At 38.5% G+C, this 22,239-nt stretch overlaps 1 protein-coding gene across 2 annotated transcripts in view; it reads left to right on the top strand.

Annotated features, from left to right (window-relative positions):
- Positions 1–22,239, top strand: part of NAV3 (neuron navigator 3) — a 343,145-nt gene that overhangs the window by 150,593 nt on the left and 170,313 nt on the right. For both annotated transcript variants that reach the window (XM_067559905.1, XM_067559904.1), the window contains exons 6-8: positions 5,334–5,402; positions 8,526–8,665; positions 19,297–20,332. In XM_067559905.1, coding sequence (XP_067416006.1) covers positions 5,334–5,402; positions 8,526–8,665; positions 19,297–20,332 — 1,245 coding nt within the window. The remainder of the gene's footprint in view (positions 1–5,333; positions 5,403–8,525; positions 8,666–19,296; positions 20,333–22,239) is intronic.

Raw genomic sequence — 22,239 nt, 5'->3', positions numbered from 1 at the left:
TCTGAGATAGACTCAGACTATTACTGGGTCCTTAGTGGAACTAAGACAGAGTCAAGCAGAGGTGAATAATATATATATATATATATATATATATATATATATATATATATATATATATATATATATATATATATATATATATACATATGCATCTGTAGAGGTGCAAATTGCTGTATGGCTGCAGTCCCAGTCTGATACTTATGCAGCACATTCTTATTCAAATAGGTGCTTTGAGTGGAAAAGTGGAATTATTTTAAAAGGTGTTTGAAGTATCTAAAAGTACTTATATTTTAGTTTAACCAAAATTGCTAAATTATTGTTTGTTGGTAGTTTTTAGTAATTTTTTTCTTTTAGTTATTTTATTGCCATCTTTTCTTGTGTCTTTAAGGGCTGTCATTTCACCTGCTTCATTAATTGTTGTTAAACATTTACATTATGATAGTGCTCATAAGCCCCAGTCAGCTCTGAGGTCCCCATTGTGCTGTGTGGTGTACAAACATATATGAAGTCACAGTCCCTGCTTTGGATGATCTATGTATATTTGAAGTCACTTGGTTATGCAAGAAGGAAATCAATGTGGAGAAAGCATAAAAAATAAAGGGGAGGCCAACTGAGAAAATCTAGTCTTTGCTTTGTGAGAAGTTCACAGTGAACTGTGGAAAAAACATTGAAAATACAGTTCTCTTTTTAACTCCAACTGCCTGTTTGGATGTGGCCTGTTCATATAAAACGCAAGCAGCTGAGGGAGCTGAAAGGAGGAATGTACACCTAATATAACAGATGGTATGGTATGCATTAGAGCTGGCTGGAAAGAATCTCCCTTTTGTGAAGAATTTCACATTTTTTGAAAAAAAATTCATCCAGAACTGGGACGAAAAGGCAAAAAAAAAAAAAAAAATTTTTTTGCAGGACAGAATATCCAAAACAATTCCAGAACAGAATTGTTCAGCTTGCTCCCCAGGCTAACCAGCTCCCCAGACAATGCAACTGGGGAGCTGGGCTTCCTGGAAGGCAGGGAGTCAGCTGCATGGTCAGTCAGGGAGTTAATCAGCACTGCCTGAGGTAGTTGAGGAAGTGAGGAGGTGGCAGCCCACCTGATGGGGAGCTTGGGAGCACATGAAATTTGAGAATCCAGGGTGCCAGCTCGGTTGCTGAGGACCCAGAGAGCTTTCATTTCAATTTTCCCTGTGGAAATTTTAAATTTTCTGGCAGGAAATTTTGATTTTGTGAAAAAAATATTTTCTATCTGAAAATCATTTTGACAGAAAATTCCCAACCAGCTGTAGTGCGTGCTTACCCCACCCATATGCTATGACTGTACCTTATCATGTCAAATTCAGGTACTCAGTAGGGTGACATGATTTTGATCCCAAAAGAAAACCTTTTATTTCTGTGTTTTGTTTGCTTTTGTTTTGTTCTTGCTTTTTTTCCCCCCTCTCTAACAAGAATTACAACCTACAGGACATCCTCTAAATTATAGAAAGATTGCCACACTACCATCACACTACAAAGTAACAAAACCCATCTGCTAGAAAGGCTCTATTTTTAATAAATAGCAATGGATATAGGGAATCATCACATGGGTTTCCATTGAAGCTGGGGTTTAAAGTATTGTCTATTTGACTCATGCTGTGTATCCAGCTTTAGATGAGCTCCATCCTTCAGCTTTATGTGCTGTATGTAATTTCATGGAGCTTCCTCCTTTTCATTCGTTCCTTCCTGTACCACACAGCCATTAATGTTATTATGCTATTTGTCTGCAGGCCAGGGAGTAAGCAGACAGATTTCCCTGCAGTTGATTCCAAAGTCTGTCATTAATTCATTGTCTGCCCTTCACCCTCACTCTTCACAGATTCTCATTTGAACCGATGAGTTCATTATACTTTCCTCATTCTTCACAGTTTGCTCTGGTAAAATTAAATTCTAACCCCGCCTTGCCCTCTGAATTAACCAGCCTTTGATGGATTTCTTCACACAACACACAGTCAACCTGTGGAACTCCTTGCCAGAGGATGTTGTGAAGGCCAAAACTATAACAGGGTTCAAAAAAGAACTAGATAAATTCTGGAGGATAGGTCCTGGCTATTAGGCAGGGATTGTTGTTTGCCAAAGGCTGGGAATAGCCAACAGGATGGATTACTTGATTATTACCTCTTCTGTTCATTCCCTCTGAAGCACCTGGATTGACCACTGTAGAAAGACAGGATACTGGGCTAGATGGACTGTTGGCCAGACTCAGTATGGTTGTCCTTATATTCTTATGACAGGCATCTAAGAATCTTTAGCATTTTTATTTATGGTAAACTTTGAGGGATTGCATGCACCTGTTAAGGATAGTTTCTAAAGCCCCTTGCCCTGCTTGCAGCTGACCTGTTCTGTTCTGTTTCATTGTTTGCACCCATCTCTGGCCTAAAGATCAGCAACAGAAATTAGCCATTTTTACCTTTTCATTGGGATTGTTGCGACTAGGTTGGCAGTCTATGCATTCTTGAGTTGCAAGAGATAAAGAAGGGGCCTGATCCAAAGCTCATTGAAGTCAATGGAAAGAATCTAGTTGATTTCAAAGGGATTTGGATCAGACTCTTAGCACTTTTTCAAACAGGAATTTCCTAATGATGCAATGCAGTACTGCTGCATGCTGTCTTGTGCCTACCTATTAGGCTGTGCTGACTATGCCATTTTAATAACTGTTACTACCAGTTTTGACAGGAGCAGTTAGCCAAAATTTCAGGGTTTTGTGTGTTGTTCCTATTAAAAAAAAAAAATTAATGATGGAGTCAGGTGTTCCTTTGATGCAATCCTGTCCATTTACAATGTCCTGTTTCCCAGAATATAGCAGGAATCAAACAAGACTCTGTTTTTACTCGTAGTTCTGAGTCCCTTTCTCAGTCATCACTTAGCCCACAAACTCTCTCTCCTAGAACTTGTCTACACATAGAGTTGTTCCTATGTGTAGGAGCTAAACAGGAATAAGGCACTCTTGTTCTGGAATAAGAGAATGCACACATGGAGTTGGTCAGGAACAGCTACCGTGCCTTAAATTTTCTTGCTATGTTAATCCAAATTCACTTTCAACTATAGACAAGTCCTTTGCTTTTCTTGGGGTCACATTCCCAGTGCTTGTTCTCTCTCTCTCTCTCATAAACACACGCATGCACACACATGCACACTTCTCTACTATAAACAATACACAGCAAAACCCCTCCTCCCACATAGTTCATATTCCTGAATGGCCTGAGGTTACCTTTGTTTCTGGTGGTGACGTGCGCCTGTATTTTGGGTGGGAGGTCGTCTCGATCTGTGAGGTATTAAATCAGATAATTATTATTACTCTCTAGTAAAAATGAGAAGTTGTGGTTGCCTTTGAGCTTCAGGTGCCCAGCCTTTTATTGAGAAACTGCTTTGGATGATAAAATAATACAATGTTATAATATAATGTAACATACATAATGTTATGTAATGTGTGTGTCTGTGTAAATATATATATATATAGAGAGAGAGAGAGAGAGAATAATACTTAGCCCATGTTTACTATATATATATACAGAGAGAGAGAGAGAGAGAGAGAGAGTGTGTGTGTGTGTGTGTGTGTGTGTGTGTGTGTGTGTGTGTGTAAAACATGGGCTAAGTATTATTTTAAATCCCAGGAGCGAGGTGATACTGTCATTTAAAACAACAAATTGTCACTGTTGTGAGGATTCAAATATGTCGATGCCAAAGGACTGTGCCCTTCCTGTCTCTTTGGTGGTTTCATACACCAGTGTTAGGACTCATATACTCTCATTTCTTTCAAACAGTGTGTGAGCAGGGGGCCATTTCCAACTTGCAGATGCAGTTCATGTATCTTTAGAGGCCACACTGTGACCCCTTACAGAAATTAACAATAATGAACATAAAATTCAGAGAATCCTTTCTCAATAAAAGGTTGGGCACTTGAAGTTTAAAGGCAACTACATTTTCACTAGAGAGGCTGGATATCACTTTTATACTGTATTGACTATTTTCAATCATTATATGATCATAGAGTAATAAACTGCCTACCTTAGTGCATCAGCAGAAACCACTTAACTCTTTCCTCTGGGAATCAACACCTCCTAGCAGGGAGAGGTGTTTCTGGCAAATACTGCCAGCCTATTATACAGGACCTACATGCCAGTGGCAGCGGTGGCTGTTGTTACTACTCAGAACAGTTATTGAAAAATATAAACTGTGGGAGTTGCTGGGTTTATGGCAAACCAGTCATATTATAGCTGCCGTTTTACTTGGTTTCCTCCCACATCCTCAAAAGCTCTGAGGCTCTGATTTTCCATTTCACCTGACCTACACTTTAAACCACCTTTGTGCCTCCCCATATTCTGGGACTTTGGGATCTGAAGGCTGCTCTACATTGCATCAGCTATAATAGCTAGAGTGCATCAGTGCTTTGGGTGCAGCTCCTCCCCATGGCCATGCCTCAGACAAACTCCTCATGCAAGCTGCTGGGAGAGACGGGTCATGTAGAGCCACCTGTGCTAGGAAGTAGCATAAACTGGCCGTAAGGCAACAGAGATTCAGCCCCAGGCATCTCTTGCTTGAAGGCACACATTTCTGGCTTCCAACAGGAATCTACAGTACTTAAATACTCCAGCACAGACATGTCTTGTATTGCAAAAATATCCTCTGCATGCTGTAAGAGACTAAGACGCAACTCCCTATGGAATGTAAAAGGAAACCTAAATGAATAACAGGGGTTTCCTGTTAAAGTCTCTGTCTGAGCAAAGAACTTTGTTACAATTAGCTTGAGTGACAATGAAAGAGAACACCAGTGAACACTTCTATATAGCTACATTATCAGCAGCATCTTTCCTTTGGGGGGTACAATTTATATCTGCATTTTGTGTCGACGCTGGGTATGTAGCTGCAAATCAGAATATTTCTTCTCCTCTAACTACCTAATTGCGGATCCAGATCAGGGGGATGGAGGCAAATGTACTTACATATTTGCCTGCAGTTCTTTTGGAGGATGCAAAAACACAAATACAAATTTTGCAAGGAGCAGATTGCGCTAGTGAGGTTGAAACTTGGCCATTCTGAAAATTTACCCAAACTGTCTATACTTCAACGTTCATATGTTCTGCTAAGTGAGGCAAATTAGTGCAATCCGTTATTTCATACTCTGTACATTGCATTACTCAATCTGCACATTACATTAATTCATGCTTTGCTGATTAATTTGTGTCTTCTGTACCTGTTCCACTTGCATTACATTAACTCATAGTTTGCTGGTAAGTCTGTGCTTTCTATGTGTTCAAAAAAAATTCTTTAATTCAATTTCTCTGTTTCTTCTCATACAGTCTGACAGCCAGATATGCAACTCAGTCTAATCACAGTGGAATTGCAACCAGTCAAAAAAAGACTTCTAGGTCAGTTAATATCTCTCATTTATTGCTTGTTAGTGATACTCAATTGAGTCAATGCCCATTGGTATTGTATTCTTTGGACATAAGTAAACATTGCAATGTGTAATCATGCAAGTTTTGCACCACTGAGCTTTGTCATGGGAAAGCCTGGCACCTGACGGGCAAACGCAGATTTGTATAATACCATTAATCGTATTTCTGGTTGTGATGTAATCCTGCATCTCTGTGTCCTGCATGTAAAATATCAGATTTGAGGGGTTAGGAGGCTCAGGGATTTAGTACAGATTTGACTCAGTGTCTTACTTTGGTCACAAGTGAAAGTGAGTTTGGAAGGCCATCCTAGGTCCCAAGGAACCCTGTGTCCACATCACAAAGTCATCACACAGGTCTAGTTCATGGAGGTCAGGAGCAGAGAAGCAAAGATGTAGCAGACAAACAGTCTCTGACTGTCTCTACTCTCCCTGGTGAGCATAGGTAAAACCCCTCTTCATAAGATACATGGGTTTGGAGCAACAAAGGCCTGCAGCAAGGTTTGAAGTCTGTTTGACAAAGCTGTGAGCAGTTTACACTTTCCCTGCCTGTCCTGTTCGCCACTCTAGTCAAATTGTTGTTAATCTCTCACTTTCCTGAGCGATAAAATCCACAAACAAGTTTTTAAAAGAAAAGAATCCAAATCCCTCTTGCTGTTGTTGTAAGTCTGTATTTATGATAACTAATGTCTTTATTAATCACACTGTTTGCTCTACAGTTCATTGATGAGAACAATGAACTATAAATAATGTAATCCACAATAAAGCTTGCATTTCATAATGTGGTGCACTAACACAATCGGAGTTACTGGTGATAGTTTGGAATGAGCTATACCAGAGTGCAGTTGCTTTACACCTGTGATCATAGATCTTCAGTCTTATTTATTGCTGACACTATTGTCTTGTCCACCATTCAGCATGTGTAGGCTAACAGTTTTATTGTCTAACACTTTAAATCTGTGACAGTGTTTCCAAGGCCCTGATCAGAGGTATGTGACTTGTCCCTTACCTGGTACTTCCTACTTTGTTTTTCCTTAGTTGCTTAAAATGATCTTGCAAGGGCAATTTATAAGTGAGTTCAATTAATAATGATGGTAAATGAAGTACATTGGAAAGTATGTAGAGCAAGGGACCTCATATATAATGTGCTTACTGCTTCATGTTCTTAGATTCTGGCATTTAAAATAGACATGTAAGTACCTTACATTTTAATAGAACAGATGAATTTCCAGTTTTGCACATGCCTTCTCAGTGCTTTTCTTTCTCATTACCTTTGACAAATGATCTCAGGGCTCTGACTGCCTGTCAAATTAGGGTAATGAGAAAGAGCAAATGGATTTTTAAGTTTGTTTTAGTGCATTCTTCAGGGAATAGAAGATCACTAGAATTCATGGGTCATGGTAAAGGTTAGAATGCATACAGCTGTAGAGACAGTCTGCTCTGGTCTCAGCACAGAGACTAGCAAGGCAGGCTGGCAGCCAGAATGAGCCGTAAAAATAATGAATGGATTAGCTCTCTGAGGCTTAAATCAGTAATGTAACAGAATGTGGGCTGTTTATATATGTTATCTAACGAAACTAAAATGATTTCAACATTTTTGATGTACCAATGTGGTAAGCAAAATATTTTTAAAAGTCTACAATTTTGGAGACCTTTATAACGTGATTTCTTTCCCCCTCCAGTTGTTGCCCTTTCATGATGCATCATATGATGATACTAGTATAATTTGAGATCTCTACAATAATTCATACTGCTGTTAGCAAAGTGTTTGAAATTACTCATCACATTTGCATAGTCCATCAGCAACAGAATATGGGTATATATTTCTATTGCAAAAGTCTGTTGAGGATCTAAGCATTTTATTATGTGTTGTGTAAAAAAAGGGGGGGGGGGGGAATTATGTTTGCCGTGGTGATGAAGAAAATTTGAAGCAGACGTATTAAATAATCCTATGTCAGAGAATTGAATCAAATAGAATACAATGAGGGTTTATACACTCTAGAGACAATGGCTCCTCATTTTTTCATAACACTACTACTCAGTAAGGCTCAGATGGTGGCAGCAAATCGTAACAAATGAACTGTACAGTCTGCCTTATATTCTTATAGATCGTACACAAACATGTGCAGTATGTAACTTACAGAATATTGAAAATAAATATTTTATTTGAGATAATAAACATGTAAACTATTCTAAAATTTAGTTAGAGCTACAAGCCAATAACTATTCAAAATATATTTGACTACAGTGGATTATTAAAAATCCAGTTATTGTGCTATTGGCCTGTGATGGGATGTTTGATGGGGTAGGTTCTGAGTTACTACAGAGAATTATTTCCTGGGTGTCTGGCTGGTGAGTCTTGCCCACATGCTCAGGATTTAGCTGATCGCCATATTTGGGGTTGGGAAGGAATTTTCCCCTCAGGCAGATTGGCAGAGGCCCTGGGGTTTTTTCACCTTCCTCTGCAGCATAGGTTGGGTCATTTGCTGGTGGATTCTCTGTACCTTGTAGTCTTTAAACCATGATTTGAGGTCTTCAGTAACTCAGTTATAAGTTATGGGTCTATTACAGGAGTGAGTGAGTGAGGTTCTATGGCCTGCGTTGTGCAGGAGATCAGATTAGACGATCATATTGGTCCTGTCTGACCTTAAAGTCTATGAGTCTATGAACTACAGTATTTACTAAATTAAGAGCATTTGGGATATTTCTTCAAAATGTTTTATTTTTATGTTTGCTATTCAATTTTATCATATTTATTCCAGAAAACAGACTGATATATTTAAGTAAAATATTACACTATAATAGTATATTTGGGTGAATCTGTTTTAGCAATGTTATTAGCAAATGCAAAGCATCCTTATATGTTTCCTGTGGTGCTGTAAAGCATCTTTTTCTCTTTTGTGTATGTTAGGATTAACTTTTATTTTCATTGATCATGTCGAGTCTAACTAACTTGAATCCTCCCATTCACTGTCATTATGTGAAATCATTGTTATTCAGTTACTGGTTCTATATGCTGGTCTGTTGCTTGACAAAATGCCTGATCCATACGTTTGCATCTTGTTCAACAAAGTAATTTCTGAATATACCATTCTAGGCTTCCAGGGCCCTCAAGGATGCCAGCTGCAGGCAGCAGTACCAAGGTCCAGGGAGCTTCTAATTTAAATCGGAGAAGTCAGAGCTTTAACAGCATTGATAAAAACAAGCCTCCACAATATGCAAATGGCAATGAAAAAGGTAAGTGTTGAAAAGTCACCAGAAACTATTTATAGATGACAACACCCAGTCCCAAAGCAAAAAAGAAACAATCCCATGTGTAACAAAAAATGAAACATAATAGTTAGAGCTGGGCCAAGAAGTTGGTGTTGATATTAGGCTCAGGTTCATAGCTGAACTAGGGCTAAAATTTGGTTTTGGACTAGTCAGCACTGAAATATTGTGATCCATTATTACAATATTTTTACCCCCATTGGTGGAAATCTCATGAAATCAGCTGAAGTAAAGGTGACTTGTTGTTACATGGTGGAAATCTTGGGTCTGATCCAAACCCCATTGAAAGACTCCCTTGGACTTCAGTGTGCTTTGGATTAGACCCTCTGTGGAATCAGCAGTTCTCATGAGATTTTGAACCAGAGTTTCTGTTTGCATATCCAGTCCAGGACCATAACTTGAGAGGTGGATTTGGACCTGGAGATTCAAATTTAAACTCAATTTGCTGACATTTTTGAAAGGGTTTGGATTCAAGTTTCATCTTTAATTACAAGTTGCCATTCTATCTACTGATTTAGTTTCTTGTGTTCTTCTCTTCATCCCCATCACTTCTTGATCTCCTCTCTGGCCTGTGGAGCAGTTTTTCTGGAAAATGTCCCTTTCTATTCTTTATCTCAAGAGGAAGAATCTGAAAATTCAGTATTCTGAGTTGTGTAACTACGCCAGGCCCCCTTTACTCTGTATGTAATAAACGGCATTCTATTCATATCTCTGGGTTAGAATATAGTTGAAAATGATACAATATGCATAATACCCATTTGCATCCTTGGGGTCTGTGGGAGGAACAAATATGCAGTGAATGTTCTTCATCTAAGCAACAGGCAGCTATCCAGATTTTTTCTGCAAAATTCGGATGAACATACTTTGCCCCTAGCAGCATCTGAAGATATAAAACCATCCTTTCAATGGTTATTTCATTATTTTTCCTATCAGGGACGAGCATTTTGGATAGCTCTGTAGTTGATTTTATTTTATCATCAGCTTGTTTATGGCAAGACATGCAGACTAAACCCATAAAGAGTAGATGATATGTGCTGAGCAGACACTGTATAGTTCACAAATAGTAGAGTGGACGTATGAAGTAGGAGGTATGGCTGCTTGAATGAAGGTATGTATGGTAGTTTAGGTTTTAGAAATGCTGTGTGATTTTGACATACGTTTGCAGTTGATACAACAGCATATGGAAGAATGAATGATTAAAGGTGGGAAACTTTTTTCCATGGTTGTAGATATTAGTTTTCTCAGCTCATTGCTTGCAAACTGTCTTTAGACTGCTAAGGCTTGCTTTGCAATGCACATTTATGTGGCTTTTTCTGAGATGGATTTCTTTACTTTCCCATTTCTTCCCTGCACAGAATGAGAACCTTGATGAAATTTTTAGTGAAATCATCACTTGCAAGAGGATAAGGGCTGCTTTGTTTGTACATAATCATTCGATTCATTTACAGGATATAGAAAACGTAACATTGCTTAACTACGGAGTACTGTATTTCAAATTTTCTGTCTTTGCTGTTTTTTCTTACCTCAAATGACAGCATCAAAGATTTTACATAAAAACATAAGCCAAATACAAGTTTATTTTACAGATATATATATATATATATACAAAAGCAGAAATTAATGAGGGAAAACAACTATAGCGAGTGCTGCAATAGCAAAAATATTTTATCTGAGATCCTAAAAGGACAAACAGAAAAGTATAACTATTTCTTGCCTAAAATGAAAAATAACCACCAAACTGTTTTAAAATGTAATTATTGTGATGTGTTTATTGTTTAATGTTCCTGTGACCTTTTTAAATAGTAACTTTTTCATATCTAAGAAGCTGTCTGGCATGAACGTATAGAATTTTTTTTTATGAACCCAACTTTCTTTTTAATAGTACTCCTACTAAATAATAATATTTAGCATTTGCCAATAAAATAACTTCAAAGCTTCTTTTTCCCACAACAGCCCGGCATGGGGACCTGAAAGCTCTATTTTAGTACATTGTGTCCGCCACGGACACTGCAGCAAGACACTTTAATGTTAGCAGCCTGAGTAACACCAGTACCACCGTGTTTTCACAATGTTAAGTAACTGTTCTGGTAACATTCCTGCATGGTGAGTGTTACAGATGGATACGGTGAGGCAGAGAAGTTCTCTGGCTTGCACAAGGAAGTCACTCATTGTGTGAATAGGCATCAGAACTCATTATCTACTTACACAGGACAGGTTATCAAGAAAAGGTAATAACTGAAACTCCAGTTGCTGTAGAGTTAACATGGTTTCCCAACTCTATTACTGGCAGGGACAGACATACAGGTACAGATTAAAGTGCCCAGTCCTGCTCCAATGCAAGCAAGAATGGATCCAAAATCAGATCTGGCCCAAATCTTTACTCACAACATGGCAATTCTTGGACCATTTATGAGGTTCATTTGCAATTTATAAATAAGTAGTGTTGTATCCCATAAGGAATAATTAACATGGGGTGAAATCCTAACCTTGTTGAAGCCAAGGGGAGTTCTGCCCTTGGCTTCAACAGAACCAGAGTTTCACCCAGAAACTCATTCTGCTAGTGTTAGAGTTTACTTTATGGGAGCTTTGATTAAGAAATGTGGGCCTTAGAACATCACAAATACCAAAAATCTAAATGGGCCAATGCTGGAGATTGCGGTGAGTTGGCTCATGTTGGTTCAGTCAACTGAGCCTTCTTCATTTTCTCCCCTGGATGCTACATCCTTTGGATGGATTTCAGGGAGAGTATTTGCCTTAATGGAGTGTCTGCTTCTGAAAGAATAAATTAAGAGAAAATAACAGAAATAATTCTTTCATTTTGAAACAACATGGATGAAGTAATTTAGATGAATTTTCTCTCTCACTGGTTAGGAAGAACAGTACTACAACATTACACACTTATCCTTAGTGTAGACTTGTTGCAGTGATTCTCAGACTGTATTTGGTGTCCCATCTTCAGAATTTCAATCAGTGATATTATATTTTAAACTAAACCAAATACAACCTGATTGCAGCCACTTACCACCAATGTTACGTGTTACCACAGTTTGAGAACCACTGATCTATTGCATTTGTAAGCACTCATTCTGCTTACAGAAGGACTGCACAATGTAACATTGCGTGGATTGGAAAGATAAAGTTTGTCAGTTGAGAGCAGGAAAGAACTGTTGTGAGTAATGTTTTCATCACATTGTGTTGGAAAAAAAAAAGACTTTTAGAATTTGATTCTCGCCCCTAAATAATTTGCGTTGTGTGGGGGTTTAAACTGAAATATTTTCACCATATGAAAGGGAGTCACATGACTACAACCCAACTTAATACTTTTAAAAATGCCCACTAAAGATAAATGCTGAACTTCTTTCTGTCAATGAATGTTTGTAATTTAAGGTATTTTTACCTATCTTTGGGGCAGGTATATGTAGCTCTCCCATCATGGTTTTCCTAGATAGCAATATGGATGTGAAGTGGTTCAAACTGGTTTGAAAGTGTTTGGTAATGATCTCATATTTTCATTGTCAAGAATCTATTCGCCTAATCCAAGCTGTTTTCTAGACCTAACCTTCACACAACTCCTATTGAGTTGAATGGGGTCACTCATGTGTAAGAAATATGCTAAACTTAAAAAAAAAATGTTTCCCCTTTCACATATATTGAAGAGCACTCCAATTTTACTTAGTAAGCACACCTTGTAATCATTGTCAGCAGGCTCCCTTGTTAACTTTTCCCTTTTGTTTTCTTTTATGCATAGTCATTCACCCTTTAAACACAGCAAAATATTTCTAAAACTACTTGACACTAACCCATCCCCCCTAAAATGCACAAATGCATCGTGAGGTTGCATCTTTGGAACCATCATTGCTCCACTTACAACTGCTTTTCCAGCCCCTCATCTCCGGGAGGCAGTAGAACAGATGTGGTCGTGCCATATAAAGGAGAACTGGGATGGATGGGGCTGTGCAGAAGTGGGTGCCCCTATGTGGTATGAAGTTCTCTTGTGGGGGCAATGTACTGCCTTACAGCAGACACATGTTAAAGGTGAACAGAGCTCTTTCAGCCATGGGATGAAGTAGCCTTCACAGAGTGGGTCCCCGGCCATTTTGTGGGCTTGTGAGGAAAATGTCTATACCTGTACATTTCACAAGCCCCTAGCTAGGCTATAATTGAGGATTTGGTCCTGAAATGTTAAATGAGAGATTCCCAAGTGCATGGCAATTTACTATTTCAATCCAACTCTCTCGAATGCAAAAAGAGCACTCTGAGATGATGCTTAGCGGTTAGGGCCTTCTTCTTGGGGTATGCTCCTGATCTAGTAGCATATGTTTATGTACATATATCCCTGTCAGATGTCCCTTTACTCAACCATATAATCATCATTCTCCTAGCAGAAATAATCTGAGCAGGTAAGTGGAGGAGGAAATTTGTGTGGGTGGCTGTTTCTGGATAGCATATATGTATGCAACAGCTGAATTTGTTGTGTGTATTGAATATTGGTACATGCAAATTTACATATGAGTTGGTGACTTACAAGTTTAAGATGTAAAAATAAAATGAAAATGTAAAAATTAAATTCACAAATATATCATTCAGTATCAGGAAACAAACCCTTTTATTCCACTTCATTAATTATAAAGATGGACCATTGGTATACAGTATCTGTTTAAGATGGAGATAGTTGGCCTGACAGAATGTAATGTAAATTACATAAGGATTTTTATATTAGTCTGTGTTGTCACTAGTCTCTGGATTCTGGACTTTAATTAATATTGTATTTGTGGTACAAGGAAACAGAGATATCTTCTTTCATGGATCTGTGATGCCTATTGTCATGACGTATGTGCAGGCTTGGAAGGATTTGATTTTTGTCGGTAAATGTTGGTAAATGTTTATTTCACCGTACATTACACAAACTGACAAAAATATATTTCCACTGATGAAAATAGAAATTCACAAAAAGGTAAAGCCCTTTTTTTCAGTTTTTATTTTGTTTAATTTCCCAGGCATTTATCAGTGTTTATTACGAAGAATAAAAACCAGGTGAAAATCAGTACAACAAATTAATTTCACACTGTTCTGGGTAAATATTTAGGTTAACATTGGAGGACTGAAGGACTGAAAAAAAAGCAGCAAATAGAGAGAAGTCAGAGTATTGAAAGTGAAAACAGTTCAATGGTTTATTTCATGAACTGCACATTAACAATGTGTACACATATGCATGCACATGAGTGTGTATGTACATCTTCCATTACATTGACTTACTTTAACAGTCAGTCTTGCATTTACACTTAGATTAATTAATTATTCACATGAATACATCTACCTAATGTAGTGTATTGGATTTTTTTTTAACATAATTGGTATTTTTATGGACTTGAGTGATCCAGATTTAGGGTGCAAATCAGTAAAAAACAAATAGCTTAGTAAAACCTGGGAATTTTTCAGGAAAAATCAGTGAAAACTGAAAATGAAGGGCCTTATAAACAGACAAAGAAAGCCAAATGCTACTTGAAAACTTCTTAGAGTTTTAATTAAGGATATTTACTTAGTATATTTGTATATGTTATGTTGATGATTTTTCTTTTAATTGTTATAAAGGTTTTACTTTTTGAATCTCAACATGTATTGTCATTAAATAACATTGCATGTCCCCCCTCCATAATTTCACTCAAATGTGAAAATTTAAATCAATAAAAATTAAAAGAAAGTTTTAAAATAAACATTGATACAGCCCATCAGAATTATTTTAAAAAATTGAATTCTGCCAAGCCCATGTATACGCATTCTGAATCAACATGCTTGAAATATTGATTTATTTTGTTGTTGTTGGAAAAAAATTTAGTGACCCTGTGCCTTTCTTCACTCTTGTGAGCTGGTGATCTACAGGTTTAAGATATAAAACTAAAATTTAAAAATTAAATCTGCAAATATATTTTGTTTGGATTCACTCTGTATCAAAATTACCACAAGGTGGGGACAGATGTCATGTAATAAATAGCAGAATCAAATTGATTGTGCACAGCACACTAACAGATCTGCAGGTTCCAGGAACGCATTTAGGTTGGGAGATAAGGTCGTTCAGTATCAGGAAACAAATCCTTTTATTCCACTTCGTTAATCAGACAATGGACTATTGATAATACACTTGAGCACACAAGCAACTCTCTTTAAGGAACATTAAGTGTGTGATTTAAATTAAAAGATTAAGAACCAAATTAAAGCTCTCAACCCATCTGTAATTTATCTGGCGCTGATTACAATTTGCGATATATGTGTTTACGAAGCAGTGACTCCAAGACGCCTGTGGGTATTTGCTGTGCATACAGCACAACAAGCTATTGAGAAAATGCCAAAAAATATTTTTTACTTTGTTTACTACTGTCTCTTTATTACACCAGCTTAATATTACTCAAAAGGAGATATGGTTTTTTGTTTTTTTAAAAATCAGTACTTTTTATAAGTAAATGAACACAAGTTAAAACTATAGAGAGACCAGTGTATCAGAGTTTCCACATGAGAACATAGTGGAGTCACGCTGTCATATATAGTTACGTATATTCTGCACATATTTTTAAACACTTTTAATGATGAAGCACATGAAATCTGGGAATAAAGGCCCCAATCCTCACATGTAAGTAAAGAGTGCTCAGTGCGTGTCCAGATGTGAGTGCAAAGGAGACTTTGCTCACCTCCCATCCTAGGCCAGCAGCCACTGTACTGGTCCCTGGAATAAATTAAAGATGCCTAAACCTTGCTGTAATCTACACCAGCAATCCACAGCTCCTAGGCTCTGCTCCAGCAACTGGGGCCCACCAGAAAATAATAGACCAACCACAACCTCTTCACTGCTGGCTGGGAAGGAGGTGGCTCTACAGCATCACCACAGTAGACGCTACTTGAAGGCTGCTTCATGCCACTAAAATGGTAGGATCTGTTTCAAAGTATTGCCAGTTATGGGGGTCTATTTATAGGACGAGCTACAGAAGAGATGAGAATGAGATAAAGTCTGACCTATTTTATAGACCATTGTAAGACCCATCTATTTGCTAAAGTTTTCTCTCACTAACTGAATCCTACAGAGCTTCCTGGAATCTGGGAAGGATAAAGAGCAGAATCTTCTGTGAAGTCCTCTGTGGGCATAGGCATGCAAAGATAATTCATCTGTGCAGTGCCTGTGCTAGGGTAGTGCTAAAAAAAAGCAAAGGTAGGCAGAACTATACAGCATCTATTTAAGATGGAGACAGCTGGCCTGATAGATGGCATCACTAGTATCTGAATTCTTAACTTTAACTGATATTTATTTTGTTAGGAAGAAACAGATTTCTTATTCTGTGGATCTTTGGTGCCTATTGATGTGATCTATGTGCTGCAAATACTGATGTTTTTTGTTGAAGAAAAGTTAGGGCCCCTCTCCCAGAATACTTACAAGCCTCTACTCCCTCTTATGAGCTGGTGACCTGCAGACTTTCATTTTAACAGTGAAAGCAGTTTTTGAGTTACAGAATTCTGAATAGTCCCAACTTAGCACTCAAAGAAGAAATGCTGCTAGTGCCCTCACTCAATATATTGTTTAGATTATTGGACCCTGGGCTCACATTCGTACATGAAGCTGCACGTGTGGCTTTGGTTTGACATAAATAGTATTTCTAGTGGACATTTTGTAGTCATGCCTCAGAAATATCTGCCACTCTGAAATCGACACTGAATAATATGGACATGCCTAAGCGTCCTTTCAGTAGCACTCCTCGTGTTCCATACAACAATACAAAATACACTAACTTGAAACATCATCTGAACTAATACAATTATGCACAATGATTTAGAGAACGTAATTGGTGGTTTTGAAGAGTTTAATCACCATTAACACTTCATTTCTCTGATGCCACAGAGTAATGTTAACCAGCAAATAGCATTCAACTACTGAGACCCCTACACTAGCAATGTGGGCTTAATTTTAAAAAATCCATTCCTAATGCATGTGTTTTTCATACATCAGTCTCTTTTGCTTAAGAAGGCCAATTGCTTGCTGGAAAATATGGTTAGTGTTTAAAATATGTTCAACTGTATTGATTATTACACAGAGGACCTGATTCTCATTTATACTAAGGCCCCTTTGCCTTGCTCAGGCAGTGTAAATGGGTTTTGGGGCTAATCTATAAAGAGATTTAGTGGCCTACATGCCACTTTTGGGCCTAAATCCAAATTTTAGATCCTCAAAATCCCTGTATAGCTGCCCTCTAACCCAGCACATACCTGAGGTGTGCCTATACAAACAATTAGTTTGCGGTAAATTGGAGTGTGAATCTATCCCAAATCAGCCTGCCTCAGACTGTCCATGTGGACTCTGCTGATGCACAGTAACAGTTGTTAACGTGTTCTGATCTAGTCCCATGTCAAAGAGCACTAGGCAGACCAGCTTGGTGTAGAAACACACCCCAACTTGCCAAGAACTACATGCCCGTGTAGACAAACACTTGATTTCTGCTGATGGGCGTGCGCACGGCTGCTGAAGTCCTGATATCCAGTTAGGGTGACCAGATTGCAAGAGTAAAATATAGGGACACAGGGGGGCAAGGGGGGCACAGGCGGTGGGGGGACCCGTTGCGGGGGACGAGGAGGGGAATGGTCGTTCCCAGAAGCCACAGGCAGCTGGATGGGATGGAGAACTCCCAGCCACCATGGGTGGTGGGGGGTGGACCCCAAGCTGCCAGCCGCTGTGGGGGCTCAAAGCTGCAGGTCCCCCTACATCAGCTAGGAACTCATTTTTTACCTGAGTCCTGAATATCGAGACAAATGGCATCCTGATTGCACATCAGTCGGGATGCGGGACAAAGGATTAAATATCAGGACAGGATTTTATCAGGACTTCTGGTCACCTTATATGCAGTGCCTAGTTTACATCTAAGCCTCAGCAAAAATAACAAAGTAGGCATCCCCTATGTTGCCTGTGGGGCCCGATCTGGTAGGAGTATTCAGGTCACATTAGAGTATGTTAACCAGATTGGGACCCAGACAAAACACAGCTGAAGGTGCCTTTTACTCCTTAAACCCGGTGGTTAGAGCACTCCCCCAGTATGTGGAAGACACACTGGACTGCAGGTATTCTGGGGAGGGTCTCCTTATTTTTCCTTTTGAAGTTGTTTCATTGTGTATAAATAAATAAATAAATTATCCATTGGGCCAGAGAGAGAGTGAGTGAGAATGACCCTGTAGTCCAATGGGTAGGGCACTCCCTGGGGATGTGAGAGTCCGGTTCCAATCAATACTTAATTATTTTATATAGTGGACCAGCTTCAATAGGAGAGACCGAGAGAGCCACCAGCCTGGAAAATTCTATTGCCTGGGTGTTAGTGCACACACTCAGCGTGGGAGAGAACCAAGTTCAAGTCCCCCTTCTGCCTGAGTCAGAGTAGAGACTTGAAACCAGGTCTCCCCCTTCTCAGGTGAACACATTGGTTTATGGGGTGGAAGGCAACTGACTCCCCCCTCTTTGTTTTTGGAAAAAAGGGTTGACCTGACTTAGGCACCTAACTCCAGGAGAGGGTTCATGGCTGTGAATCCTGAGTGGAGGGAGTCGCCTAAATATCTTTGAGAGGAAGGGCTTGGCCATACCTCTCTCCTTGACATTTCCTATTGGCTAGCTTATGCAGTCTGCTCAATTTGCTGGTTTTTGTGAATCCCATTCTTAGGCATCTAACTCTCCCCGTGTGTTGCATAGAGAGTCTGAGTGCCTAACACAGGGCTGTGGATTCCACTATGCAGCAGGGTTCCTGAAATTAGGTGTTGCAACACTGAACCAAAATCCCCTTAGTGGATCTAGCCATTAAAGTAAATAAGAATCCAGACCCTAAATAACTATCAGTGTTGTGCCGTTGCAGAGCTTGCTACTACTTTTCAACAGTGAAGCTTTCTGATATATTTTGTCCTGGAAAATGCTCTGTAATCAAATCTCTGTGTTCAGTTGTAGCAAAGAAATACGGTGACCAAAAGGTAAAATTAAATTAGACATTTCAGAGCAGTGGCCCAGAGCAGTGCTGGTATGTGCTAGATGCTTTTTGCTTGTAGAAACAGAAACAATATTTCCCAGATCATTATCTCTAGTACATGTTAATGTAAGCGTAGTATTACACTTAAAATCTTTACTTTCGTTATCTTTCAAAAATCCACCTTTTCTCCTCTGTTTCTCAATTCTGTGATTTGAGGAGTTCACCAATTTACTGCCATCTGGGATATCTTCTGATCAGATGGCTTTCTTGATCTAATATAAAGATACAATTATAATATTTTAATGATTAAGAGCTTTGGTTTCAGAAGTGAGAGTTACATGGTGTCTCCATGTTCTCCTCAGCTCTGAGAGATGGATACTCTAAAACAACATGATGGAGAAGCAAAAACATTCTTGTGTGGCAAACCATATACTTAATTGTAGCCTTCCATGTGTAAACTAGGTTCAGTATAAACTGTATTTTCTATCACTTTTTGAAAGCTCAATTTTAACTGGGCTTTTAAAGGCATAACTAATTAGGGTATTATTTTAGAGCTAGGGGAAGAAAAATAATTCTGTCATTGCAAACTATATGATTCTTTCTCTTTTGTTAAAACAGATTCACCAAAAGGCCCTCACCCATCTGCAGGCATGAATGGAAATGTGCAGCATCCCACCAGCACTGGGCAGCAGCAGGTCTCTGCCATACCCTCTCCAAGTGCCAGCAAGCCTTGGCGCAGCAAATCCATGAATGTCAAACACAGTGCCACCTCTACCATGCTGTCCGTGAAGCAGCCTAGTCCCGCAACCTCCCCTACTCCATCTTCAGAAAGACTCAAGCCACCCCTTTCTGAAGGAGCAAAACCCCCTTCATCTGGACAGAAATCCATGCTGGAAAAGTTCAAGCTGGTTAATGCTAGGACTGCTTTAAGACCTCCCTTGTCATCAAGTTCAGGACCCAATGACAGTGGAAGAGAGGACGATACCTTTTCGGAGTGTGGTGAAATGGACGGCTTTAGTTGTGGGCTAAATAGTGGTGGCTCCACTAGTAGCAGTCCTAAAGTGTCGCCTAAGCTAACTCCTCCAAAAGCTGGAAGCAAAAATCTCAGCAATAAAAAGTCTTTGCTGCAGCCAAAGGACAAAGAGGAAAAGAACAGGGACAAAAATAAAGTTTGCACTGAGAAAGCAGTAAAGGAAGAGAGAGACCAGATCACTGAAACATCTACAAAAAAAAGCTCAAAAATTGCAAGCTTGATCCCAAAGGGGAGCAAGACTACAGCAGCCAAGAAGGAAAGTTTAATACCCTCCTCTAGTGGGATACCAAAACCTGGATCAAAGGTACCAACAGCAAAGCAGAGTGCTTCACCTGTGTGTGCAGGAAGTAAAGAGTCTGAAAAATTCAGGACTACAAAGGGAAGCCAATCCCAATTGACCACGAAACCGCAAGCTAATGAGAAAGCTTCCACTTCCTGTAGTCTTGCTTTGTCTGAAGGAAAGGACTCTAGCCCAGCTCTGGTCCCTGGTTCTTCTGCAGGTCTTTCTGTTTCAATGGCTGCAAGCAGTGGACAAGTCACAGGAAATGGCATTGTCCAACTTCCTCAACAACAGCAATATAGTCACCCAAACACTGCCACAGTAGCTCCTTTCATTTATAGGTAAGGTCACTAAAGCAAATGAATTTTGTGTTCCAATTTAGAAGATGTGTAACTAGAATTGATAGAATAATTCATAGTGAATCACATGTCTGGTGGATTTTATCTGTTTGTCCTCAAGTAGCACACAAACATGATTTTTCTAGAATTTGTTTACCACTCAAAATTATTTCACGAATAATCGCTATGAAAAATGTTTGGTCTGTAGCTCATTCATGGGCAGTTTGTTGAGAATATTTGACATTTGAAATTCAAGCTGTTTTGATTGGATACACAGATCATATGATATGTTTCTGATGGATTATCATAACTCTTAAAAACAGATTTCCAGTGTGAATTCCCTTACTTATTGATTTCAAAAGCTGATATTTACTTAAAATTCGCTATTTCCTCAAACATTCTTAAAGTAAACGTTATTGGAATCATCACAGAAGGTGACACAAAAGAGGCATTAGCTGGGGAAATAATTTAAAAATTCTTGCAAATATTCACAAAGGGTGAATTGGGTGAGTGTGGGGTTGATTGCAGCATCCTAATTCTTCTATACATAACCCTAGCATATCAGTATTGCAGAAGGACAATTTTAAATTACCCAGCTGGTGTAATCTCTTATGTCATGTAGGATCTTGTGTAGTGGATCAAAAAACAAGAGGCATTGTTATTTTTGCAGGGCATCAGATTTGATATCAGTACATGGTAGAACAACTAGAGGGGCTAGAGATTTTCATTTTATACAATAAAATGAAGCTATAGTAAAGGAAGGTACTATTATGACTGGTTGGAGTAACAGTGATTGCAGTTTAATAAGGTTTCAAGTGTCAGCTGTTGGAGGGTTTTCAGATTCAGTTGTGGGTAAACTAAACTTTTAAAAGGGAAAATTTGATAAACGGAGAAATATAGAATAGGCTGGCAGTTTTTGTTAGCAAGCGGTACCGTAGACAAAAATTAGCTAATATTAAAGAGGTGTTGGAGTAGGTGCTGAAGGAGCAGGAATATATATTGTTATGTAAAACTAAACATAGTTTCAGAACTAATGTGGATGAGTGAGATACTATTTAAGTTAATTGTGATTAAAAACAGAGCTCCATTATTTATTATTAATTATGAGGGGGGCGGGGAAGCCATTGAGCATAGTTTTTATTTATTTTAATTCACAATAGCTGGTCTCTTCAATTTTAGATAAGTACATAGGCATGTTTAAGAGAAATATTTAATGAATTAATGTGATTCTGAATAATTGAGTGAAGATCACATATTATGGTAATTCATGGCCTGGAACAATTTCAGTGATACATGCAACTTACTATACTGTATATAAGATGGAAATAAATATGTATATATATATATAGAGAGAGAGAGAGATCCCATTCTGCCCTCAGATGCATATGAAACTAACATTAACCACATGGTGATGCCATTTCATTGCATGTTGTTACAATGTGGATATTTGTAATCTTTTTGTTATGCTACTACAAAAAGCAAAATATATTTGGATTATTAAAGGGAAGATTCAGCGTGCATTTGCCAACAGAATATGGCTTTATGCATAACCCACAGTATGCCTCAACCAACAAAGGTCACTGTATTTGAAGTTAAATCTTGCTTGAAAACAATTCAAAAGGCCAAAGTCTAATCTCACACCAGTGTTAAACAGAATAATTCTACTGATTTGGCTGGAGTTATTTCAGATATACATCTGTGGAATTGATAGCAGATTCGGTCCCACAGATCCTGTACTGAATGCAGATACATGGTGACTATATTCCTTATGGGTCTCAAAGGCTTTGAAATAGTAGATAATGATTTCATAACAGAGAATAAATATCATCAGAGACAGAATATCCATATTTACAAAGTCAGCAGATTTATTCCTGTGGGCATATGGTAAATAGTATTGTACGTGAAGCCAG

This window comes from Emydura macquarii, unplaced genomic scaffold (genome assembly GCF_026122565.2).
Source record: "Emydura macquarii macquarii isolate MOO-44397 ecotype Brisbane River unplaced genomic scaffold, CSIRO-AGI_Emac_v2 contig_2205, whole genome shotgun sequence".
NCBI classification, from domain to species: Eukaryota; Metazoa; Chordata; order Testudines; family Chelidae; genus Emydura; species Emydura macquarii.
The sequence above is the reverse complement of the archived record's forward strand: the minus strand, read 5'-3'. Positions and strand labels throughout refer to the sequence as shown.